General features: G+C 45.6%; 2 protein-coding genes across 2 annotated transcripts in view; one reads left to right on the top strand and one right to left on the bottom strand.

Annotated features, from left to right (window-relative positions):
- SAAL1 (serum amyloid A like 1) overlaps positions 1 to 19,585 on the top strand; it is a 57,411-nt gene continuing 37,826 nt past the window's right edge. Inside the window, exon 1 of the mRNA XM_069740249.1 lies at positions 1 to 40. Within this exon, the coding sequence (XP_069596350.1) occupies positions 37 to 40 (4 nt within the window). The 5' untranslated portion in view covers positions 1 to 36. The remainder of the gene's footprint in view (positions 41 to 19,585) is intronic.
- LOC138649695 (serum amyloid A-5 protein-like) overlaps positions 11,606 to 19,585 on the bottom strand; it is an 11,790-nt gene continuing 3,810 nt past the window's right edge. Inside the window, exons 2-5 of the mRNA XM_069740320.1 lie at positions 15,182 to 15,493; positions 13,570 to 13,734; positions 12,525 to 12,663; positions 11,606 to 11,877 (exon numbers count right to left, since the gene is read on the bottom strand). Coding sequence (XP_069596421.1) covers positions 11,739 to 11,877; positions 12,525 to 12,663; positions 13,570 to 13,708 — 417 coding nt within the window. The 5' untranslated portion in view covers positions 13,709 to 13,734; positions 15,182 to 15,493 and the 3' untranslated portion in view covers positions 11,606 to 11,738. The remainder of the gene's footprint in view (positions 11,878 to 12,524; positions 12,664 to 13,569; positions 13,735 to 15,181; positions 15,494 to 19,585) is intronic.

The raw sequence follows: 19,585 nt of genomic DNA, 5'->3' as shown, positions 1-19,585 counted from the left end.
TGGGCGGGGCCTGTGACGTCGGAGACGGGGAGCGGGATGGGTGAGTGGCTGCTCCGAGCAGCGGGTGGTTGTCGAGAGGAGGGAAATTGAAAATGCCGGCGGCCACATGATGGAGTCCCGGTGCGCGCCGTCCTCCTCTGAGGACAGTGGTTAATGCTATGAGACCACTATTCTAAATGGAAAGTTCCCGGATATTGACGCTGTGGGCTGCTGTTTGTGTCAGGTGTGGACGCTCCTCGCTCTGAGGGGCGCTCTGTCTTTTCTGCCCCCTCAGTTTTGGGGTCAGTGACGTCGTGAGGTTGCAGACCCCTCTGGATACCAGTATTGGACGTGACAGAACTTCCCCTTTAATTAAAGGAATTTTCCATAGATGTGGGAGAATCTGTGGCTTCCTCTCCCCTCTGTGTTGCGGGTGTTATTTGTGTTTTACAGCAGCAGAGAAGCAGAAACGAATAACCCAAATCTGATCCTCCAGCACGAGAACGTGTGCGGCAGGGGCGACAGTCACCAGGCAGCGGTGTACCGTGCAGAGCTGATGGGCCGGCGGAGGGTTGTGCTCCGGGGTCTCCTTACCCCAGTATTAATGCCGCAGTATGAGACCGTGCTCAATAAATGGCCCCACTGGGGAGGAACTGTTTTCGGATACGACCTCTCGGACCGGTGGGAGGATGCGGCGACATGAGGCTGAGAATGATGCTAATCTCCCATGGAGGGGCCGGTGTTATTGATGTGATGATTATAGTCGCCTCTTTCACATATTGGGGCTGACCGATAATCAGCAGTTATTCTTACACGACCAGTGACGCGTGGGCACAGTGGGGCGAGAAATAAGGTTGATGCGGCGCACAGGACAGCAGTGAATAAAGCGCCTTTTTCTATGTGGAGGAGACTGGTCTCACGTTTTTGCTTTTTGCTACGGCTTTTATTAGTCCAGGGATGTCAGTCATTTTCACCCAGGGCCACATCAGAACTATTATTGACTTCAAAGGGTCACTTGTAATCGTAAGGTCTCATGCAGACGTCTGTGCAACATGGATCAATCACATTTATACATAATAGTCCAATGATAGAATTTGCACAGAACACATTCAAAACTGTGGTACACCACAAGAGGCCACCCAAATAATCAGGCCACAGAATGTTCAGTTCAAACATATAATTTATATATAGCAATTGGGATAAAAGTTCATCACTCAACATATACAATTTCATACTAGTATACGCAATGCCTTCTATATCCAAAAACTGGTTTCGTGTGCAATGCAAAATATCAAGACAATAGCCTTCTTATGGTACATAATAGGGCAAGTCACTAAATAACTTGTACCTTAATCATTGTTAGCCCAAATGGTAGGTATTATGTCAAATGAATCGCCTAATATACTATGCTAAAGTGGCAGTGTGCATTAATATATAGCTATTTTATCCAAACAGCCTATAAGGAGTATATTAGTATACAAGCCTTTGTGTTCACTTATTGTGCTGGCTAACTGCGTTCTTTGTGTTCACTTATTGTGCTGGCTGACTGTGTTCTTTGTGTTCAATTATTGTGTTGGCTGACTGTGTTTTTTTGTGTTCACTTAATGTTGCTGTCTGACTGCGTTCTTTGTGTTCACTTTTTATTGCTGGCTGACTGTGTTCTTTGTGTTCAATTATTGTGTTGGCTGACTGAGTCCTTTGTGGTCACTTATTGTGCTGTCTGACTACGTTCTTTGTGTTTACTTTTTGTTGCTGGCTGACTGCATCCTTTGTGTTCACTTATTGTTGATGTCTGACTGCGTTCTTTGTGTTTACTTTTTGTTGCTGGCTGACTGCGTCCTTTGTGTTCACTTATTGTTGATGTCTGACTGCGTTCTTTGTGTTCACTTTTTGTTGCTGGCTGACTGTGTTTTTTTGTGTTCACTTTTTGTTGCTGGCTGACTGCGTCCTTTGTGTTCACTTTTTGTTGCTGGCTGACTGCGTTCACTTTTTGTTGCTGGCTGACTGTGTTCTTTGTGTTCAATTATTGTGTTGGCTGACTGCGTCCTTTGTGGTCACTTATTGTTGCTGGCTGACTGTGTCCTTTGTGTTCACTTTTTGTTGCTGGCTGACTGCGTCCTTTGTGTTCACTTTTTGTTGCTGGCTGATTGTGTTCTTTGTGTTAAATTATTGTGTTGGCTGACTGCGTCCTTTGTGGTCACTTATTGTTGCTGGCTGACTGCGTCCTTTGTGTTCACTTTCTGTTGCTGGTTGACTTCGTCCTTTGTGTTCACTTATTGTGCTGGCTGACTGCGTCCTTTGTGTTCACTTATTGTGCTGGCTGACTGCGTTCTTTATGTTCACTTATTGTTGCTGGCTGACTGTGTCCTTTGTGTTCACTTTTTGTTGCTGGCTGACTGCGTCCTTTGTGTTCACTTTTTGTTGCTGGCTGATTGTGTTCTTTGTGTTAAATTATTGTGTTGGCTGACTGCGTCCTTTGTGGTCACTTATTGTTGCTGGCTGACTGCGTCCTTTGTGTTCACTTTCTGTTGCTGGTTGACTTCGTCCTTTGTGTTCACTTATTGTGCTGGCTGACTGTGTTCTTTGTGTTCAATTATTGTGTTGGCTGACTGCGTCCTTTGTGGTCACTTATTGTTGCTGGCTGACTGTGTCCTTTGTGTTCACTTTTTGTTGCTGGCTGACTGCGTCCTTTGTGTTCACTTTTTGTTGCTGGCTGATTGTGTTCTTTGTGTTAAATTATTGTGTTGGCTGACTGCGTCCTTTGTGGTCACTTATTGTTGCTGGCTGACTGCGTCCTTTGTGTTCACTTTCTGTTGCTGGTTGACTTCGTCCTTTGTGTTCACTTATTGTGCTGGCTGACTGCGTCCTTTGTGTTCACTTATTGTGCTGGCTATCTCAAACAGAATAACCGTATGCACTACTGGTGAAATGGTGCTAAGGTTAGGTTCCCACACCTTAAGACAGTATAATGAAAAGAACCTAGCACTCAACTTGATGCTTTTAGTGCATAATTTATTGTAGTAGTACCCAAACGTTTCGGTCCTTCATAACAGACCTTCATCAGTAAACTACATGTGAGAAAATAAAAAATATAAACAACCAAACATAAACCAAAAGAAAAAAATAAACTATACAAAACAAAGTATATACATGAAGTGTTTGATACAGAAACAGCATCGGTATAAAATACAGGTCAAATGTATAAATGGAATATACGCTGAGGAGAGGTACACCGAATATCGAGGCATGACAGGTTCCACTTATAGAAATAGGAGAAGACAGCCAGAAATTGTGAAAACAAAGGGTGAAGTACATACCGTACTAGTAAGTGGAAAATGAGACCATAGGGTCATGGGGCACTAAAAGAGCAGCGTCTGGGGATATAGGAAAAACCTATTAAAGACTCACATGAGCCCATAGGACATTAGTGGGGGGATATAATGCAAAACATACCTTTAGAGTAAGGCCGGATAGGTATGGTAATACTGCGAAACACAATGAGGCTAATTACATACCGGGGTATAATAGATAGGGCACAGGCAGCGCAAGTGCTATAATTACCTAAATTAGCAGAGGAGAGTGAAGCCGCTGACAGACGCGGTGTCCACCGCTGGTCTGGTCAGGAAACGAAGGAACCGCCGCTACATGGTCGGAGGGCGGGACCGATCACAGCCCAATGGCCTATCAGCGGCCGCGGCGATGGCCGGAAGTGACGTCGCGCAAGTTGTAAGAGAGTGTGCGGTTATGGAAGGGGTATGTGCGCCGTAATACCCGGAAATGACGCCATGTTGTCATGGTGATAGAACGGTACAGAGGGGCGGCTTCATAGGAGCACAGAGAATAGCGCCGGCCTAGTATCTATATCTAGCAGTACTTTAGTAGGGGGAAACGAAGAGAAAGACCTAGGAGGGAGGGTTCAAGAAGGTCACAGTAAAAAGAAATCGGGCACACAAGTAGCATAGAAATGAAGTGCCTAGCGGAGATTCCGTGACTGGTGAGAGGTCTCCGTGGTGATGGTGCTCCTATAGCGTAGCAAATAGCCATGTGACAAACTAGGCAAGGTGCGTGTGGCAGACTTGATCCAGTGTGTATACGGGTGGTATGACAAGATCTCAGTACAGGCGACTCTAGGTAAAAGAGAGAAAGAGTCAGTTATCGAGATACGGTATATACATACGGTACATTGTATTGAAATCAGTAGCAATAAAGTTATTGAAGTCCATAACAACCTGTAGGAAAAACAACAACGTAATAAAACATTATATGAACATGCCATAGGCATGGGATGGACTAGCTACCCTGGTTGGAGTAAAAAGCCAGATGTGTATGTACCTGTCTGGATCTCACTCAGAGAAAGGAGGCCAAGTCATAGTCCCTATTGAGTCCCATGGGATGGAGGGTTTCTAACGTGTGAATCCAAAAGGCCTCCCTCCGTTTAAGACGGGCAACCCGGTCGCCACCACGACGAATAGGGGGGACTTGTTCAATAACTGTAACTGTGAGACATTGTGGCCATGATTATTGAAATGAAGGGGGATGGGTAACAACAAATTCTTACAGCGAATCGTGGACTTGTGTTTAGAGACACGATCTCGTAAAGTTTGCGTAGTCTCACCTACATATAAAAGTCCACAGGGACATTTGATCAGGTATATAACCCAGGAAGAGGCGCAGGTGAAATAGCCTGGAATACTGTATGTTTTACCTGAGCGGGGGTGGTGGAAGGAGGAGCCTTTCAAGACGTTGTGGCATTGTGAGCAATTGAGGCACGGGAACGTACCTGTACGTGGACCCTGTAGAAATCGTTGGCGGAGGGAGGGAGTACTTGGTCCCAAGTCCGCCCGTACCAAAGAGTCCCTCAGGTTGGGTGGGCATTTGAAACAAGGGAGGAAGGGGTTTTGAAACTCGATTACGTGAGGGTATGCCTTTGACAAAAGGTGCCAGTTCTGACGTATGGACCTATGTAATATGTATGCAAAGGGGTGATATGAATGGACAAATGGGATACGATTAGAGGCTCTATTAGGTCGTGGGGGTGAGGGAGCAGCGGCTTTTTCTAATACCGATGGCGGGTAACCCCGTTGGGCAAATTTGGTGGCCATTTCCTGAAGGCGGACTGGTCTAAGCTCAGTATCAGATACAATTTTTTTTGACCCGATGAAATTGAGATTTGGGCACCGAATTCTTGGTGGCAGGAGGGTGGAAGCTCGTGTAGTGTAACAAACTGTTACGGTCGGTGCTTTTAGTATATAGGTCCGTGGTGATGGAGCCATCAGGTTGGAGAATGACCATTGTGTCCAGAAAATTGATTTGTGAGGTGTTATGCGACATGGTGAAAGAAATACCCGGCCAAGCTGTGTTGAGCCAATCAAAAATGGATGCGAGGGCTTCCAACGAGCCCCCCCCCCATATGCAGAACACATCGTCGATGTAACGTCTCCAGACTATAACGTTGTCACGAAATAGAGGATGGGAGTATATCAGGCTCTCCTCAAAGTCGGCCATGTAGCAATTAGCATATGGGGGTGCTACGTTGGAGCCCATCGCGGTACCACGGATTTGTAGATAGAAGTCATCCTGAAATAGAAAATAATTACGGGTGAGAATGATACTCAACAAATCAATACATAAGTTAATCTGATCCGGTAGAAAGCCAGAGTGGGTCAGAAGTTTATGGACCGCATTAATACCTTCTATGTGAGGAATAGAAGTATATAAGTCTTTTACATCCATAGTTACCAGTATGGAGTGTGAGGGAATGGGTCCTATATCCTTAAGAGTGTTGAGGAAGGATCCTGTGTCCAGGATGAAGGACCGGGATGACCTTATCAATGGGGTAAGAATCTTTTCCAAATAGATGGCCAAAGGGGAGAGGATGGAGTCGGTTGAGGCGACTATGGGTCTCCCTGGGGGTTTTTCCAAATTCTTATGGATTTTAGGGATGGTATAGAATACTGGAGTAATCGGGTGTGTATTGGTGAGAAATTCCCGTGTTTTTGGGTCTAACACACCCCGTTCAGTATGTTTCAAGAACGTGTCTGAGATGACCTCCCGGATGGTGGCTAAGGGGTCACGTTGTAATTTAACATAGACCGTAGAGTTGTCTAATTGACGTTTAATTTCGTCGAGATAATCTGACCTATTCATGATGACGAGGGCGCCCCCTTTATCAGCGGGTTTAAAAATAAGGTTACTATCATTTTGTAGACCCCGTAATGCCTGCCGTTCCGTAGGGGAGAGGTTAGGGGGAAAAAATAACCTACCCCGTCTAATATCCTCACATAGTGTTTTAAACGATTCTTTGATAAATCCTATAAATGATTCCATGGCATGTGAGCCATATGGAGGTCTAAAGTGGCTTTTCGTATAGAGGCCTAAACTCCGCGAAGAGAGAGGGTAGTCAACTGGTGCCGTTGAAGGCTGTGTAGGGGGCGATTTCCTGACCAGACCAGCGGTGGACACCGCGTCTGTCAGCGGCTTCACTCTCCTCTGCTAATTTAGGTAATTATAGCACTTGCGCTGCCTGTGCCCTATCTATTATACCCCGGTATGTAATTAGCCTCATTGTGTTTCGCAGTATTACCATACCTATCCGGCCTTACTCTAAAGGTATGTTTTGCATTATATCCCCCCACTAATGTCCTATGGGCTCATGTGAGTCTTTAATAGGTTTTTCCTATATCCCCAGACGCTGCTCTTTTAGTGCCCCATGACCCTATGGTCTCATTTTCCACTTACTAGTACGGTATGTACTTCACCCTTTGTTTTCACAATTTCTGGCTGTCTTCTCCCATTTCTATAAGTGGAACCTGTCATGCCTCGATATTTGGTGTACCTCTCCTCAGCGTATATTCCATTTATACATTTGACCTGTATTTTATACCGATGCTGTTTCTGTATCAAACACTTCATGTATATACTTTGTTTTGTATAGTTTATTTTTTCTTTTGGTTTATGTTTGGTTGTTTATATTTTTTATTTTTTTTGTGTTCACTTTTTGTTGCTGGCTGATTGTGTTCTTTGTGTTAAATTATTGTGTTGGCTGACCGCGTCCTTTGTGGTCACTTATTGTTGCTGGCTGACTGCGTCCTTTGTGTTCACTTTTTGTTGCTGTCTGACTGCGTCCTTTGTGTTCACTTTTTGTGCTGGCTGACTGCGTCCTTTGTGTTCACTTTTTGTTGCTGGCTGACTGCGTCCTTTGTGTTCACTTTTTGTTGCTGGCTGACTGCGTCCTTTGTGTTCACTTTTTGTTGCTGGTTGACTGCGTCCTTTGTGTTCACTTATTGTGCTGGCTGACTGCGTCCTTTGTGTTCACTTATTGTGCTGGCTGACTGCGTTCTTTGTGTTCACCTATTGTTGCTGGCTGACTGCATCCTTTGTTCACTTTTTGTGCTGGCTGACTGCGTCCTTTGTGTTCACTTTTTGTTGCTGGCTGACTGCGTCCTTTGTGTTCACTTTTTGTGCTGGCTGACTGCGTCTTTTGTGTTCACTTTTTGTGCTGGCTGACTGCGTCTTTTGTGTTCACTTATTGTGCTGGCTGACTGCGTTCTTTGTGTTCACTTATTGTGCTGGCTGACTGCCTCCTTTGTATTCACTTTGTGTTGCTGGCTGACTGCGTTCTTTGTGTTCACTTTTTGTTGCTGGCTGACTGCGTCCTTTGTGGTCACTTATTGTGCTGGCTGACTGCGTCCTTTGTGGTCACTTTTTGTTGCTGGCTGACTGTCCTTTGTGTTGACTTTTTGTTGCTGGCTGACTGTGTCCTTTGTGTTCACTTTTTGTTGCTGGCTGACTGCGTCCTTTGTGTTCACTTTTTGTTGCTGGCTGATTGTGTTCTTTGTGTTAAATTATTGTGTTGGCTGACTGCGTTCTTTGTGTTCACCTATTGTTGCTGGCTGACTGCGTCCTTTGTGTTCACTTTTTGTTGCTGGCTGACTGCGTCCTTTGTGTTCACTTTTTGTGCTGGCTGACTGCGTCTTTTGTGTTCACTTTTTGTGCTGGCTGACTGCGTCCTTTGTGTTCACTTATTGTTGCTGGCTGACTGCGTCTTTTGTGTTCACTTTTTGTGCTGGCTGACTGCGTCCTTTGTGTTCACTTTTTGTTGCTGGCTGACTGCGTCCTTTGTGTTCACTTATTATGCTGGCTGACTGTGTCCTTTGTGTTCACTTATTGTGCTGGCTGACTGCGTCCTTTGTGTTCACTTATTGTGCTGGCTGATTGCGTTCTTTGTGTTCACCTATTGTTGCTGGCTGACTGCGTCCTTTGTGTTCACTTATTGTGCTGGCTGACTGCGTCCTTTGTGTTCACTTATTGTTGCTGGCTGACTGCGTTAGTTGTGTTCACCTATTGTTGATGTCTGACTGCGTCCTTTGTGTTCATTTATTGTTGCTGGCTGACTGTTTTCTTTATGTTGACTTATTCTGCTGGCTATAACTGCGCTCTTTGTGTTCACCTATTGTTGCTGGCTGACTGCGTCCTTTGTGTTCACTTATTGTGCTGGCTGACTGCGTTCTTTATGTTCACTTATTATATGATTATAAATGGTATAGTCTCTAACTGGGTCGCTGTGACCAGTGGGGTACCGTAGGGGTCGGTATTGGGACCTGTTCTCTTCAACATATTCATTAATGATCTGGTAGAAGGTTTACACAGTAAAATATCAATATTTGCAGATGATACAAAACTATGTAAAGCAGTTAATACAAGAGAAGATAGTATTCTGCTACAGATGGATCTGGATAAGTTGGAAACTTGGGCTGAAAGGTGGCAGATGAGGTTTAACAATGATAAATGTAAGGTTATACACATGGGAAGAAGGAATCAATATCACCATACACACTGAACGGGAAACCACTGGGTAAATCTGACAGGGAGAAGGACTTGGGGATCCTAGTTAATGATAAACTTACCTGGAGCAGCCAGTGCCAGGCAGCAGCTGCCAAGGCAAACAGGATCATGGGGTGCATTAAAAGAGGTCTGGATACACATGATGAGAGCATTATACTGCCTCTGTACAAATCCCTAGTTAGACCGCACATGGAGTACTGTGTCCAGTTTTGGGCACCGGTGCTCAGGAAGGATATAATGGAACTAGAGAGAGTACAAAGGAGGGCAACAAAATTAATAAAGGGGATGGGAGAACTACAATACCCAGATAGATTAGCGAAATTAGGATTATTTAGTCTAGAAAAAAAGACGACTGAGGGGCGATCTAATAACCATGTGTAAGTATATAAGAGGACAATACAAATATCTCGCTGAGGATCTGTTTATACCAAGGAAGGTGACGGGCACAAGGGGGCATTCTTTGCGTCTGGAGGAGAGACGGTTTTTCCACCAACATAGAAGAGGATTCTTTACTGTTAGGGCAGTGAGAATCTGGAATTGCTTGCCTGAGGAGGTGGTGATGGCGAACTCAGTCGAGGGGTTCAAGAGAGGCCTGGATGTCTTCCTGGAGCAGAACAATATTGTATCATACAATTATTAGGTTCTGTAGAAGGACGTAGATCTGGGGATTTATTATGATGGAATATAGGCTGAACTGGATGGACAAATGTCTTTTTTCGGCCTATGTTACTATGTTACTATTGTTGCTGGCTGACTGCGTTAGTTGTGTTCACCTATTGTTGCTATCTGACTGCGTCCTTTGTGTTCATTTATTGTTGCTGGCTAACTGCATTCTTTATGTTGACTTATTGTGCTGGCTGACTGCGCTCTGTGTTCACTTATTGTTGCTGGCTGACTGTGTTTTTTGCGTTCACTTATTGTTCTGGCTGGCTGCATTGAAGGCGTGCACTGTTCACTCTGACTATGGTACTTGCTCCTTGTGCCATCGTCGCCCTCTTTATTTACCGCTCGCTGCATTTGCTCAGATTCAGGTGGCATCAGCTCCCTGTGCCGGCTGCGTCCCCTTTGCTATGCACTGGCTGTGTTGATGTAGTACTTATTAGTGGGGGTGGCTGCCATATTAGATTTTGACCTCTGGCGCACACTTTACTGCTCGGACCGGCTGTCAGCTTTCCCCTTACGGAGAGCTGGTCAGAGCAGTGTTGAAGATTCATGAGCTTGCGGGCCGCATAGATTTATACCTATGTTCTAGTCCAATTAATAGAGACCTGAGGTCCAAAAGTGTTGGAATTGTGACGTAAAAAGTCTTGTCCACAATTACAAATATGTCTTCACTGTCCTCAAGCACTGACACATGGACATCAGATCTGCTCAGTGACGCACTGCCGATTGCCGCATATCTGTGTGCAGCGACCTCCGCGGAGCTCTGCAGCTATAATGAAGCATCGGCCATGGGCAGCAGTGATCCTGCTATGTGCGCTGCTGCGGTGGTGTCGTGTCTGTGTTCACACCATGCACTGAGAGGAGCCTTTGTCATTTAGATACTTTGACTCTTTTTTTTTTTTGTTTTTTTTTTTTTGTTATTATGGCCATGTTCACACAGTGCGTTTTTTACTGCGGAACCGCAGCGGTATTGCCGCTGCGGTTCCGCAGCAGTTTTCCATGCAGGGTACATAACAATGTAACCCTATGGAAAACAGTCACTGCTGTGCACATGGTCTGTAATTTCGTTTAAAAAGCCGCGCAGAATAGCTGCGGCAAAAAAGGAGCATGTCACTTCTTTTTCCTGAACCGCAGCGGTTCTGCACCCATAGACCTCCATTGTGAGGTCAAAATCGCAGTAAAACCCGCAGATCAAAAATATATCTGCGGGTTTTACTGCGATTTGATGTGCAAAACCGCTGCAGCAGGAAGTGCGGGGGAGCGGGCGGAAGTGCGTGGGCGGAGTGTGGCTGCCCCCCCGTGCTCCGATCCCGCCCCCCCGTGCTCCGATCCCGCCCCCCCGTGCTCCGATGCCCCCCCCGTGCTCCGATGCCCCCCCCCCCCAGTGCTCCGATGCCCCCCCCGTGCCCTAATCTCCCCCCCTTATACTTACCCGGCGTCCCGGTGTCCGTCCGGCCGTCTTCTCCCTGGGCGCCGCCATCTTGCAAAATGGCGGGCGCATGCGCAGTGCGCCCGCCGAATCTGCCGGCCGGCAGATTCGCTCCAAAGTGCATTTTGATCACTGAGATATAACCTATCTCAGTGATCAAAATAAAAAAATAGTAAATGACACCCCCCCCACTTTGTCACCCCCATTGGTAGGGACAATAAAAAAATTAAGAATTTTTTTTTTTTTTTCACTAAGGTTAGAATAGGGTTAGGGTTAGGGGTAGGGTTAGGGTATTTTCAGCCATTTTAGCCCTAAAAAGCTTCCTAGGAAACACACAGTCTCTGCATAGAAAACTGCATAATAAAAGGATAAAAAAACGCATCAAAAAACGCATCAAAAAAGGACAAAAAAAGGACCAAAAAAAGGACCTGCGTTTTCTGCCAAGAGCTGCAGTTTTTTAAAAAAACTGTCCTGAAAAAAAAAGGATGGAAATCCTGAACGTGTGAACATACCCTATCCTTTTTTTTTCCCCATTGCTGCTTAAATATTGTTGACTGAGTATTTATAGTCATGTCATTCGCCTGCTTATTGTACTGTACAGTAGAGGGTTTGTTACTGTCTCGTCTTGTGCTTGGCGGCAGTGATGCATCATATCACAGTTGTGTATATATCTTAGGAATTACAAGGATCTATAAATGTAGCAAAATCATTTTATTACTGAAGTCTCCATGAATATTGTGTATGTTCCCCCGAATCGCATCCAACAAGCCCCTTATAACCTCCTTATAGCCGCAGCAGTGCAATTTTATTTCAAGGTATAAGTCTAGTATTTCTTGGGGAGTCCTTTAGGCCTGAAGCGATTGGGGTCACGGCCGCTGCGCCCCCAGTTGTTTGCCCTCTGATCTGCCGCGCTGTCGGCAAGTCCTCTGCCACCGATGGTCTGGACACGTTCTCTGGCATTACTGCAATAAGATAGAGATGGACAAAGGCTTAGTATATAGTGGCCGTCACATCCAGAGCTGCCTTTAACATTCTCTCATTTCCTGTTAACTCTCAAGTGTCGCGCCCCCCACCTCTCTGCAGCTTCTCTTTACTTTTCCTTAAAAAGGGGTATTTAAGTTTGAAAGTTATCCCCTAACTTCCCAATCGCTGAAGGTCCAACTTCTGGGACCCCACCGATCCCGAGAACCGGGGCTCTGAAATGCCCCATGCGAAAGGTGCGGAGGTTGTTTATATGCACTGGCACTACATTCATTCTTGATGGGACCGCTGGAGATGGCCGAGAGCTGCTTCTTCTGGGCTTAGGCACTGCTATTAGGATGAAGGTAGCAGCAGTGCATATGATCGACCTCCGCGCCATTCACATGAGCGTATATGTCTAGGATATGTAAATGACCAATTTAAGTAATTACCATTGTGTGTGATATGTAGATATAAACTTCACCACGATGGATGATCTCCTACATTTATTAAATCGGACATTATTGAATTTTTAAACGTGCAACAAAAGACAACACCCAACCAAACCCCCCTCACCATGTCCTACATTTATAGCTTAGTGATAGGTCTGATGGTTCTTGCGCCAGCCCAGGTCTATAGGGCCACTTACCTTATAACCCTGGATGCCCAGGCACCTCCCTTTCCTCGCTTAGCAGCATCGTAATTCCCCCGGGCATGGAAATACTTGTCAGCACCCTTGTAGTTGGCATCTCTCATATCTTTATAGGCTCGAGCCATGTCCCATGATCCTGCAACACATAAGTGCCCCAGCTTTATATTAAATTATATTTCCCTCTTTAAAGGGAAAATATTTATCCGAACAGTTAGAGCCGTTGTATAGAAATGAAACACAGAATTAGTTCCTTAGGCCTCTTTCACATTTCCGTCTTTTAGGGGCCGTCGCAATGCATCGTTCTGTGCAAAAAAAACGCATCCTGCAAAGTTGCCCGCAGGAAGCGTTTTTTGCACATAGACTTGTATTAGTGACGCATCGCGACGTATGGACACACGTTCCATACATCATGCACTGGATGCGTCGGAATTTGGCGGACCGTTGTAGCGAAAAAACGTTCAAGGGAACGTTTTTACGTACGTCGGGTCCTGCAATTCCTACCGCGCATGTGCGGCCGGAGCTCCGCCCCCTCCTCCCCGGGACTATACAGTGGGCGCGTTGAAACACTGCATCCGCTGCCCACGTTGCACAGAATTTTCACAACGTCCGTCGGTACGTCGCGCCGGCCGCGTAACAATGGAAATGTGAAAGAAGCCTTATATAACAAGTCCCCAATATACATTGTTATTGCACCCCCAGTGGAGAGATCTGGTAATTGCAAGATAACTAGAACATATTTTCCTTGACTTGCTTTAAAGAACTTGTAGAAGAACTATAAGGCTACTATGGGTTAATTTAAAGGAGTTGTCATTTACCAGACACTGGAGCAATAATAATTTGACAAGTTATAGCTCCCCCTAGTGGAGACTGAATGCCTAATTTCCCATCAAGCTATATTTTAGTGAAGAGACCCATGTGTGTATGTGACTTATTTTTAAGGCAGTGCATAATGGAGAAAGAAATCTGTAAGTAACTTATAGCAGCCGAACCACAGACCCATAGAAGTCCGTAACGTCGTCATGTCTGGTCTTTCGGCACCTACCTTGCGCGGCCTGCTTCGTAAACCTGGCAGCGTCTCTAACATTGCTCTTGATTTGTCTGCCTTTGTTCTTCAACCATTGCAGCTGTGCCTGGGCCACCGCCACGGACAGCAGCAGCAGGACGAGCACTGACAGCCTCATTGGGAATCAGCAGGGGGCGCTCTTCTCTGCGGGGGATAAAACAAGCCGTTTATGGGGCTGCAGCAGCACTGACAGTCCTCACACACCCAGTCTACATACGACTGATATTCTCACCTGTGGCAGTACTACCATTCCCAGCCTGTGGCTACCGGGCATCATGGGAGTTGTAGTATTGCAGCTGCCGGAGGGCCACAGATTGGAATTACTGCCTTGCATGTAAATCCCACTCTCCCACCAACTCCAGTGAGGATTATTAGGGAGTCAATATTTATGCAATTTCATAAATGTAAAATAAAAATAGATATTATCACTTTAAAGTGGATCATCAAAGCGGCCTTCTATAAATTAAGGAACTAATAAAATGAGGGTACTCCTAAGTAAAATATCAAAGTATCCAGACCCTGGATCTAGGTGTAGCAAGATGGAAGTTGGGGAAAACAACCTATTAAATGGGTTTTCCACTTATAAAACAAGTTAATAGTTAAGGGAATCTTAAGCATGTTTTTGTGATGTAAAATGAGAGCAGCATGAAGCAGGGGCAGAGAGCCTGATTCCAGCGATGTCACTTACTGGGCTGTTTGGTGCAGTTTTGATAGCATCCCTTTGTCTCTTATGTAGATGTAGCAGAGCTCAGAATGTTGAGCTCTGTATAACTCCACCCACACCTCTGATTGGCAGTGTGCTGTGTACACTTCGCATTGTCGGCAAGCTGCCAATCAGGGGCGGGGTTACACAGATTAGCCGGACTGCTTGGCACAAGACACCTGGTCCTGCAGTGATAATCTCCTTCCAATAGAACACTGATTGTAGTGAAACTTCAGCACGCAGCCTAACAAGAGACACATCACTGGAATTGGGCTCTCTGCCACCACATGCTGCTGCTCTCAGATTACAGAGCAAAGCCTGCTGACAGTCCTTTTTATTTGCCCAGAGTGGTGTAGGAAAGCAAAGCAAACTCTTCCCCCTCCTAGACAGGTGTCGCTCTACATGCCCCCCACCGGTCTCCTGGCATCAACATCTGATGATGTGGTGACTTGACCACTGCAGCCGATCAGTAGCCACTGATCGCCTGCAGCCTCCTCTTTATTAATGGAAAAAAACCTTTAAATCCTTGAAAAAAATTACCATTCTCAATTTTGCGACTTAAAATATATTTGCGTAAAATCAAATATATTTTCTTCTATCTCAGTGGAGGCACAGAGGTGCCCAAATATCAGATGTTCGGCATTTTCAGACGGTCATAAGTTAAAACGCCTCCAAGGTGGAAGCTGAGAATAATATAATGCAGAATAAAATCAAGATGTTTTAGATTATTATTTTGGATTAAATTAATTTCACCGCACATTTTAGTTCAGATTCATAATCCGTAACTGAAAGCACGCTGTGTTCATTGCTTATTAGTGGGCTACTAAAAAAGTCACGTGGGCTCCCAAATCCTTACTGAGAGCAGTAAGGGCTATAGTATCCTCTCACCTGTATGTGGGGTCCTCGGTCTGCGCCTCGCTCTGGGGTCCGCTGTGGGGATGGTGGGCAGTGCTGCTATTTATCCCAGTTGCTCTCTAGTCGTTGCACCAATCAGTGTCGTTGGTGCAATCACTAATTTGGTGACCGTGGAGAGGACTCTCTGCTCTGGACATTTCTCAATCTCAGAATTTCCTTTTTTTGAGGCGTTTTCCAGGTTTACGAGAATCTCTTCTGGAGCCCTGCCTGGTGCAGGAGGCTCGCAGCGCCCCGTCCAGTGTCAGGCTGGGTGGAGGGGGACTCTGCTCGGAATTTCCATGTGAACTTTGCAAACGAGGAGAAAAAGATGTCATATTCTGCAGTCTGAGATGTTGCAAGAAATAAACTAGGATTAGTGCACTTCAGTGTTTATGTAGAGGGGGTGCGAGAAGGGAAATGTAAGATGTAATGTCTGATTTAGGGTATGTTCACACGTTCAGGATTTCCATCCTTTTTTTTTCCTGACTGTTTTTTAAAAAAACTGCAGCTCTTGGCAGAAAACGCAGGTCCTTTTTTTGGTCCTTTTTTGGTCCGTTTTTGATGCGTTTTTTGATGCGTTTTTTGATGCGTTTTTTTGATGCAGTTTTCTAGCCAGAGTCTGTGTGTTTTCTAGGAATTTTTTTAGGGTTAAAATGGCTGAAAATACCCTAACCCTAACCCTAACCCTAACCCTAACCCTACCCCTAACCCTAACCCTAACCCTACCCCTAACCCTAACCCTACCCCTATTCTAACCTTAGTGAAAAAAAAAAAAAAAAAATTCTTTATTTTTTTTATTGTCCCTACCTATGGGGGTGACAAAGGGGGGGGGGTGTCATTTACTATTTTTTTATTTTGATCACTGAGATAGGTTATATCTCAGTGATCAAAATGCACTTTGGAACGAATCTGCCGGCCGGCAGATTCGGCGGGCGCACTGCGCATGCGCCCGCCATTTTGCAAGATGGCGGCGCCCAGGGAGAAGACGGCCGGACGGACACCGGGACGCCGGGTGAGTATAAGGGGGGGAGATTAGGGCACGGGGGGGGCATCAGAGCACTGGGGGGGGGCATCGGAGCACTGGGGGGGGGGCATCGGAGCACGGGGGGGCGGGATCGGAACACGGGGGGGGCAGCCACACTCCGCCCACGCACTTCCGCCCGCTCCCCGCACTTCCTGCTGCAGCGGTTCTGCACATCAAACCGCAGTAAAACCCGCAGATATATTTTTGATCTGCGGGTTTTACTGCGGTTTGGACCTCACAATGGAGGTCTATGGGTGCAGAACCGCTGCGGCTCCGGAAAAAGAATTGACATGCTCCTTCTTTTTTCCGGGAGCTATTCAGCGCGTCTTTTTTTTTACAATTTCCGGACCATGTGCACAGTGTGTCCTGTTTTCCATAGGGTACAGTGTACTGTACCCTGCATGGAAAACAGCTACGGAACCGCAGCGGCAAAACCGCCGCGGTTCCGCGGTAAAAAACGCACTGTGTGAACATGGCCTAACAAAGTTCATGGTCAAATGTACAATTTGGGAATTTTCATTTTATACAGGAGGGTCCCATGTTCAGACCGCAGAGTTTGGATGGTCTCCTTCTATAAGGGGGGCCCCAGCAGGCCCATTTCATTACCATATAATGTACTGGAAAACTGTACAAAAAAAATCCAAGTGCCGTGAAATTGAAAAAAAAAATGCATTTCCACAATTGTTTTGCTTTGATATTGATATACACACACACACACACACACACACACACACACACACACACACACACACACACACACACACACACACACACACACACACACACACACACATATATATATACACACACACACACACACACACACACACACACACACACACACACACACACACACACTAGATGTTGGCCCGATTCTAATGCATCGGGTATTCTAGAATATGTATGTAGTTTATTTATGAAGTTTTCAGAATAATGCAATTTATCCACAGGATTCGGCCGGCCGCGACCAATTAGCGAAGCGTGGTTAAACTTCCGTGCCAATTCGCGGCCGGACTACGACTGTCGCTGATTAATCACGCCCGACCGCGAACAATCAGTGAAGCCAGGGCCGACTCCAGGTTTTTGAGGGCCTCGGGCGAAAGAGTCTCAGTGGGCCCCCCACGATTCATGATGCACAGATACAGCAGAGAAATATAACACCGCCAAGTAGCATATAACACAGCCCACGTAGTATATTGCCCAGCCCACGTAGTATATTGCCCAGCCCACGTAGTATATTGCAGAGCCCACATAGTAAATAGCACACACGTAGTATATTGCCCAGTCACGCAGTATATAGCAGAGCCCACGTAGTATATTGCCCAGCCACCTAGTATATAACTCAGGCCACATAGTATATAACTCAGGCCACATAGTATAGAGCACAGCGATGTAGTATATTGCCCAGCCACGTAATATATACCACAGCCACGTAGTATATACCACAGCCACGTAGTAAATAGCACAGAGATGTAGTATATAGCACAGCCCAGTCAGTATCTAACACAGCCCACGCAGTATAGAGCAATGTGGGCAATATATCCCTCTTAAAAAAAAGAATTAAAATAAAAAACCATTATATACTCACCCTCCGTCGGCCCCCCGGATCCAGCCGAGGCCTTTCCTGCTCCTCGCGACGCTCCGGTGATCGGTCCATGCATTGCGGTCTCGCAAGATGATGACGTAGTGGTCTCGCGAGACCACAATGCATGGACCGATCACTGGAGCGTCGCGAGGAGCAGGAAAGGCCTCGGCTGGATCCGGGGGGTCGACGGAGGGTGAGTATATAATGGTTTTTTATTATTTTTAACATTAGATAGGCAGCATCAATAGTAAAAAGTTGGTCACACAGGGTTAATAGCAGCGTTAACTGAGTGCGTTACCCGCAGCATAACGCGGTCCGCTAACGCTGCCATTAACCCTGTGTGAGCGCTGACTGGAGGGGAGTATGGAGCGGCCATTTTGCCGCCAGACTGTGCCCGTCGCTGATTGGTCGTGGCTGTTTTGCCACGACCAATCAGCAACTTGGGTTTTCCGTGACAGACAGAAAGACGGAAGTGACCCTTAGACAATTATATAGTAGATATGCATATATAATGTATATACATATATATATATATATATATGTACACATGCACATATATATATGTATATATACATATATATATATATATATATATATATATATATATATATATATATATATATATATATATATACACACACACACATATATATTGTATATACAGTACAGACCAAAAGTTTGGACACACCTTCCCATTTAAAGTTTTTTCATGGCTATGAAAATTGTACATTCACACTGAAGGCATCAAAACTATGAATTAACACGTGGAATTATATACTTAACAAAAATGCGAGAAACAACTGAAATTATGTCTCATATTCTAGGTTCTTCAATGTAGCCACCTTTTGCTTTGATGACTGCTTTGCACACTCTTGGCATTCTCTTGGTGAGCTTCAAGAGGTAGTCACCGGGAATGGTTTTCACTTCACAGGTGTGCCCTGTCAGGTTTAATAACTTGGATTTCTTGCCTTATAAATGGGGTTGGGACCATCAGTTGTGTTGAGCAGAAGTCTGGTGGATACACAGCTGATAGTCCTACTGAATAGACTGTTAGAATTTGTATTATGGCAAGAAAAAAGCAGCTAAGTAAAGAAAAACGAGTGGCCACCATTACTTTAAGAAATGAAGGTCAGTCAGTCCGAAAAATTGGGAAAACTTTGAAAGTGTCCCCAAGTGCAGTTGCAAAAACCATCAAGCGCTACAAAGAAACTGGCTCACATGAGGACCGCCCCAGGAAAGGAAGACCAAGAGTCACCTCTGCTTCTGAGGATAAGTTTATCCGAGTCACCAGCCTCAGAAATCGCAGGTTAACAGCAGCTCAGATTAGAGACCAGGTCAATGCCACACAGAGGTCTAGCAGCAGACACATCTCTACAACAACTGTTAAGAGGAGACTTTGTGCAGCAGGCCTTCATGATAAAATAGCTGCTAGGAAACCACTGCTAAGGACAGGCAACAAGCAGAAGAGACTTGTTTGGGCTAAAGAACACAGGGAATGGACATTAGACCAGTGGAAATCTGTGCTTTGGTCTGATGAGTCCAAATTTGAGATCTTTGGTTCCAACCACCGTGTCTTTGTGCGACGCAGAAAAGGTGAACGGATGGACTCTACATGCCTGGTTCCCACCGTGAAGCATGGAGGAGGAGGTGTGATGGTGGGGGGGTGCTTTGCTGGGGACACTGTTGGGGATTTATTCAAAATTGAAGGCATACTGAACCAGCATGGCTACCACAGCATCTTGCAGCGGCATGCTATTCCATCCGGTTTGCGTTTAGTTGGACCATCATT

Source organism: Ranitomeya imitator, chromosome 9 (assembly GCF_032444005.1).
Source record: "Ranitomeya imitator isolate aRanImi1 chromosome 9, aRanImi1.pri, whole genome shotgun sequence".
Classification (NCBI taxonomy): Eukaryota; Metazoa; Chordata; class Amphibia; order Anura; family Dendrobatidae; genus Ranitomeya; species Ranitomeya imitator.
This window is presented reverse-complemented; position numbering and strand designations above follow the sequence as displayed.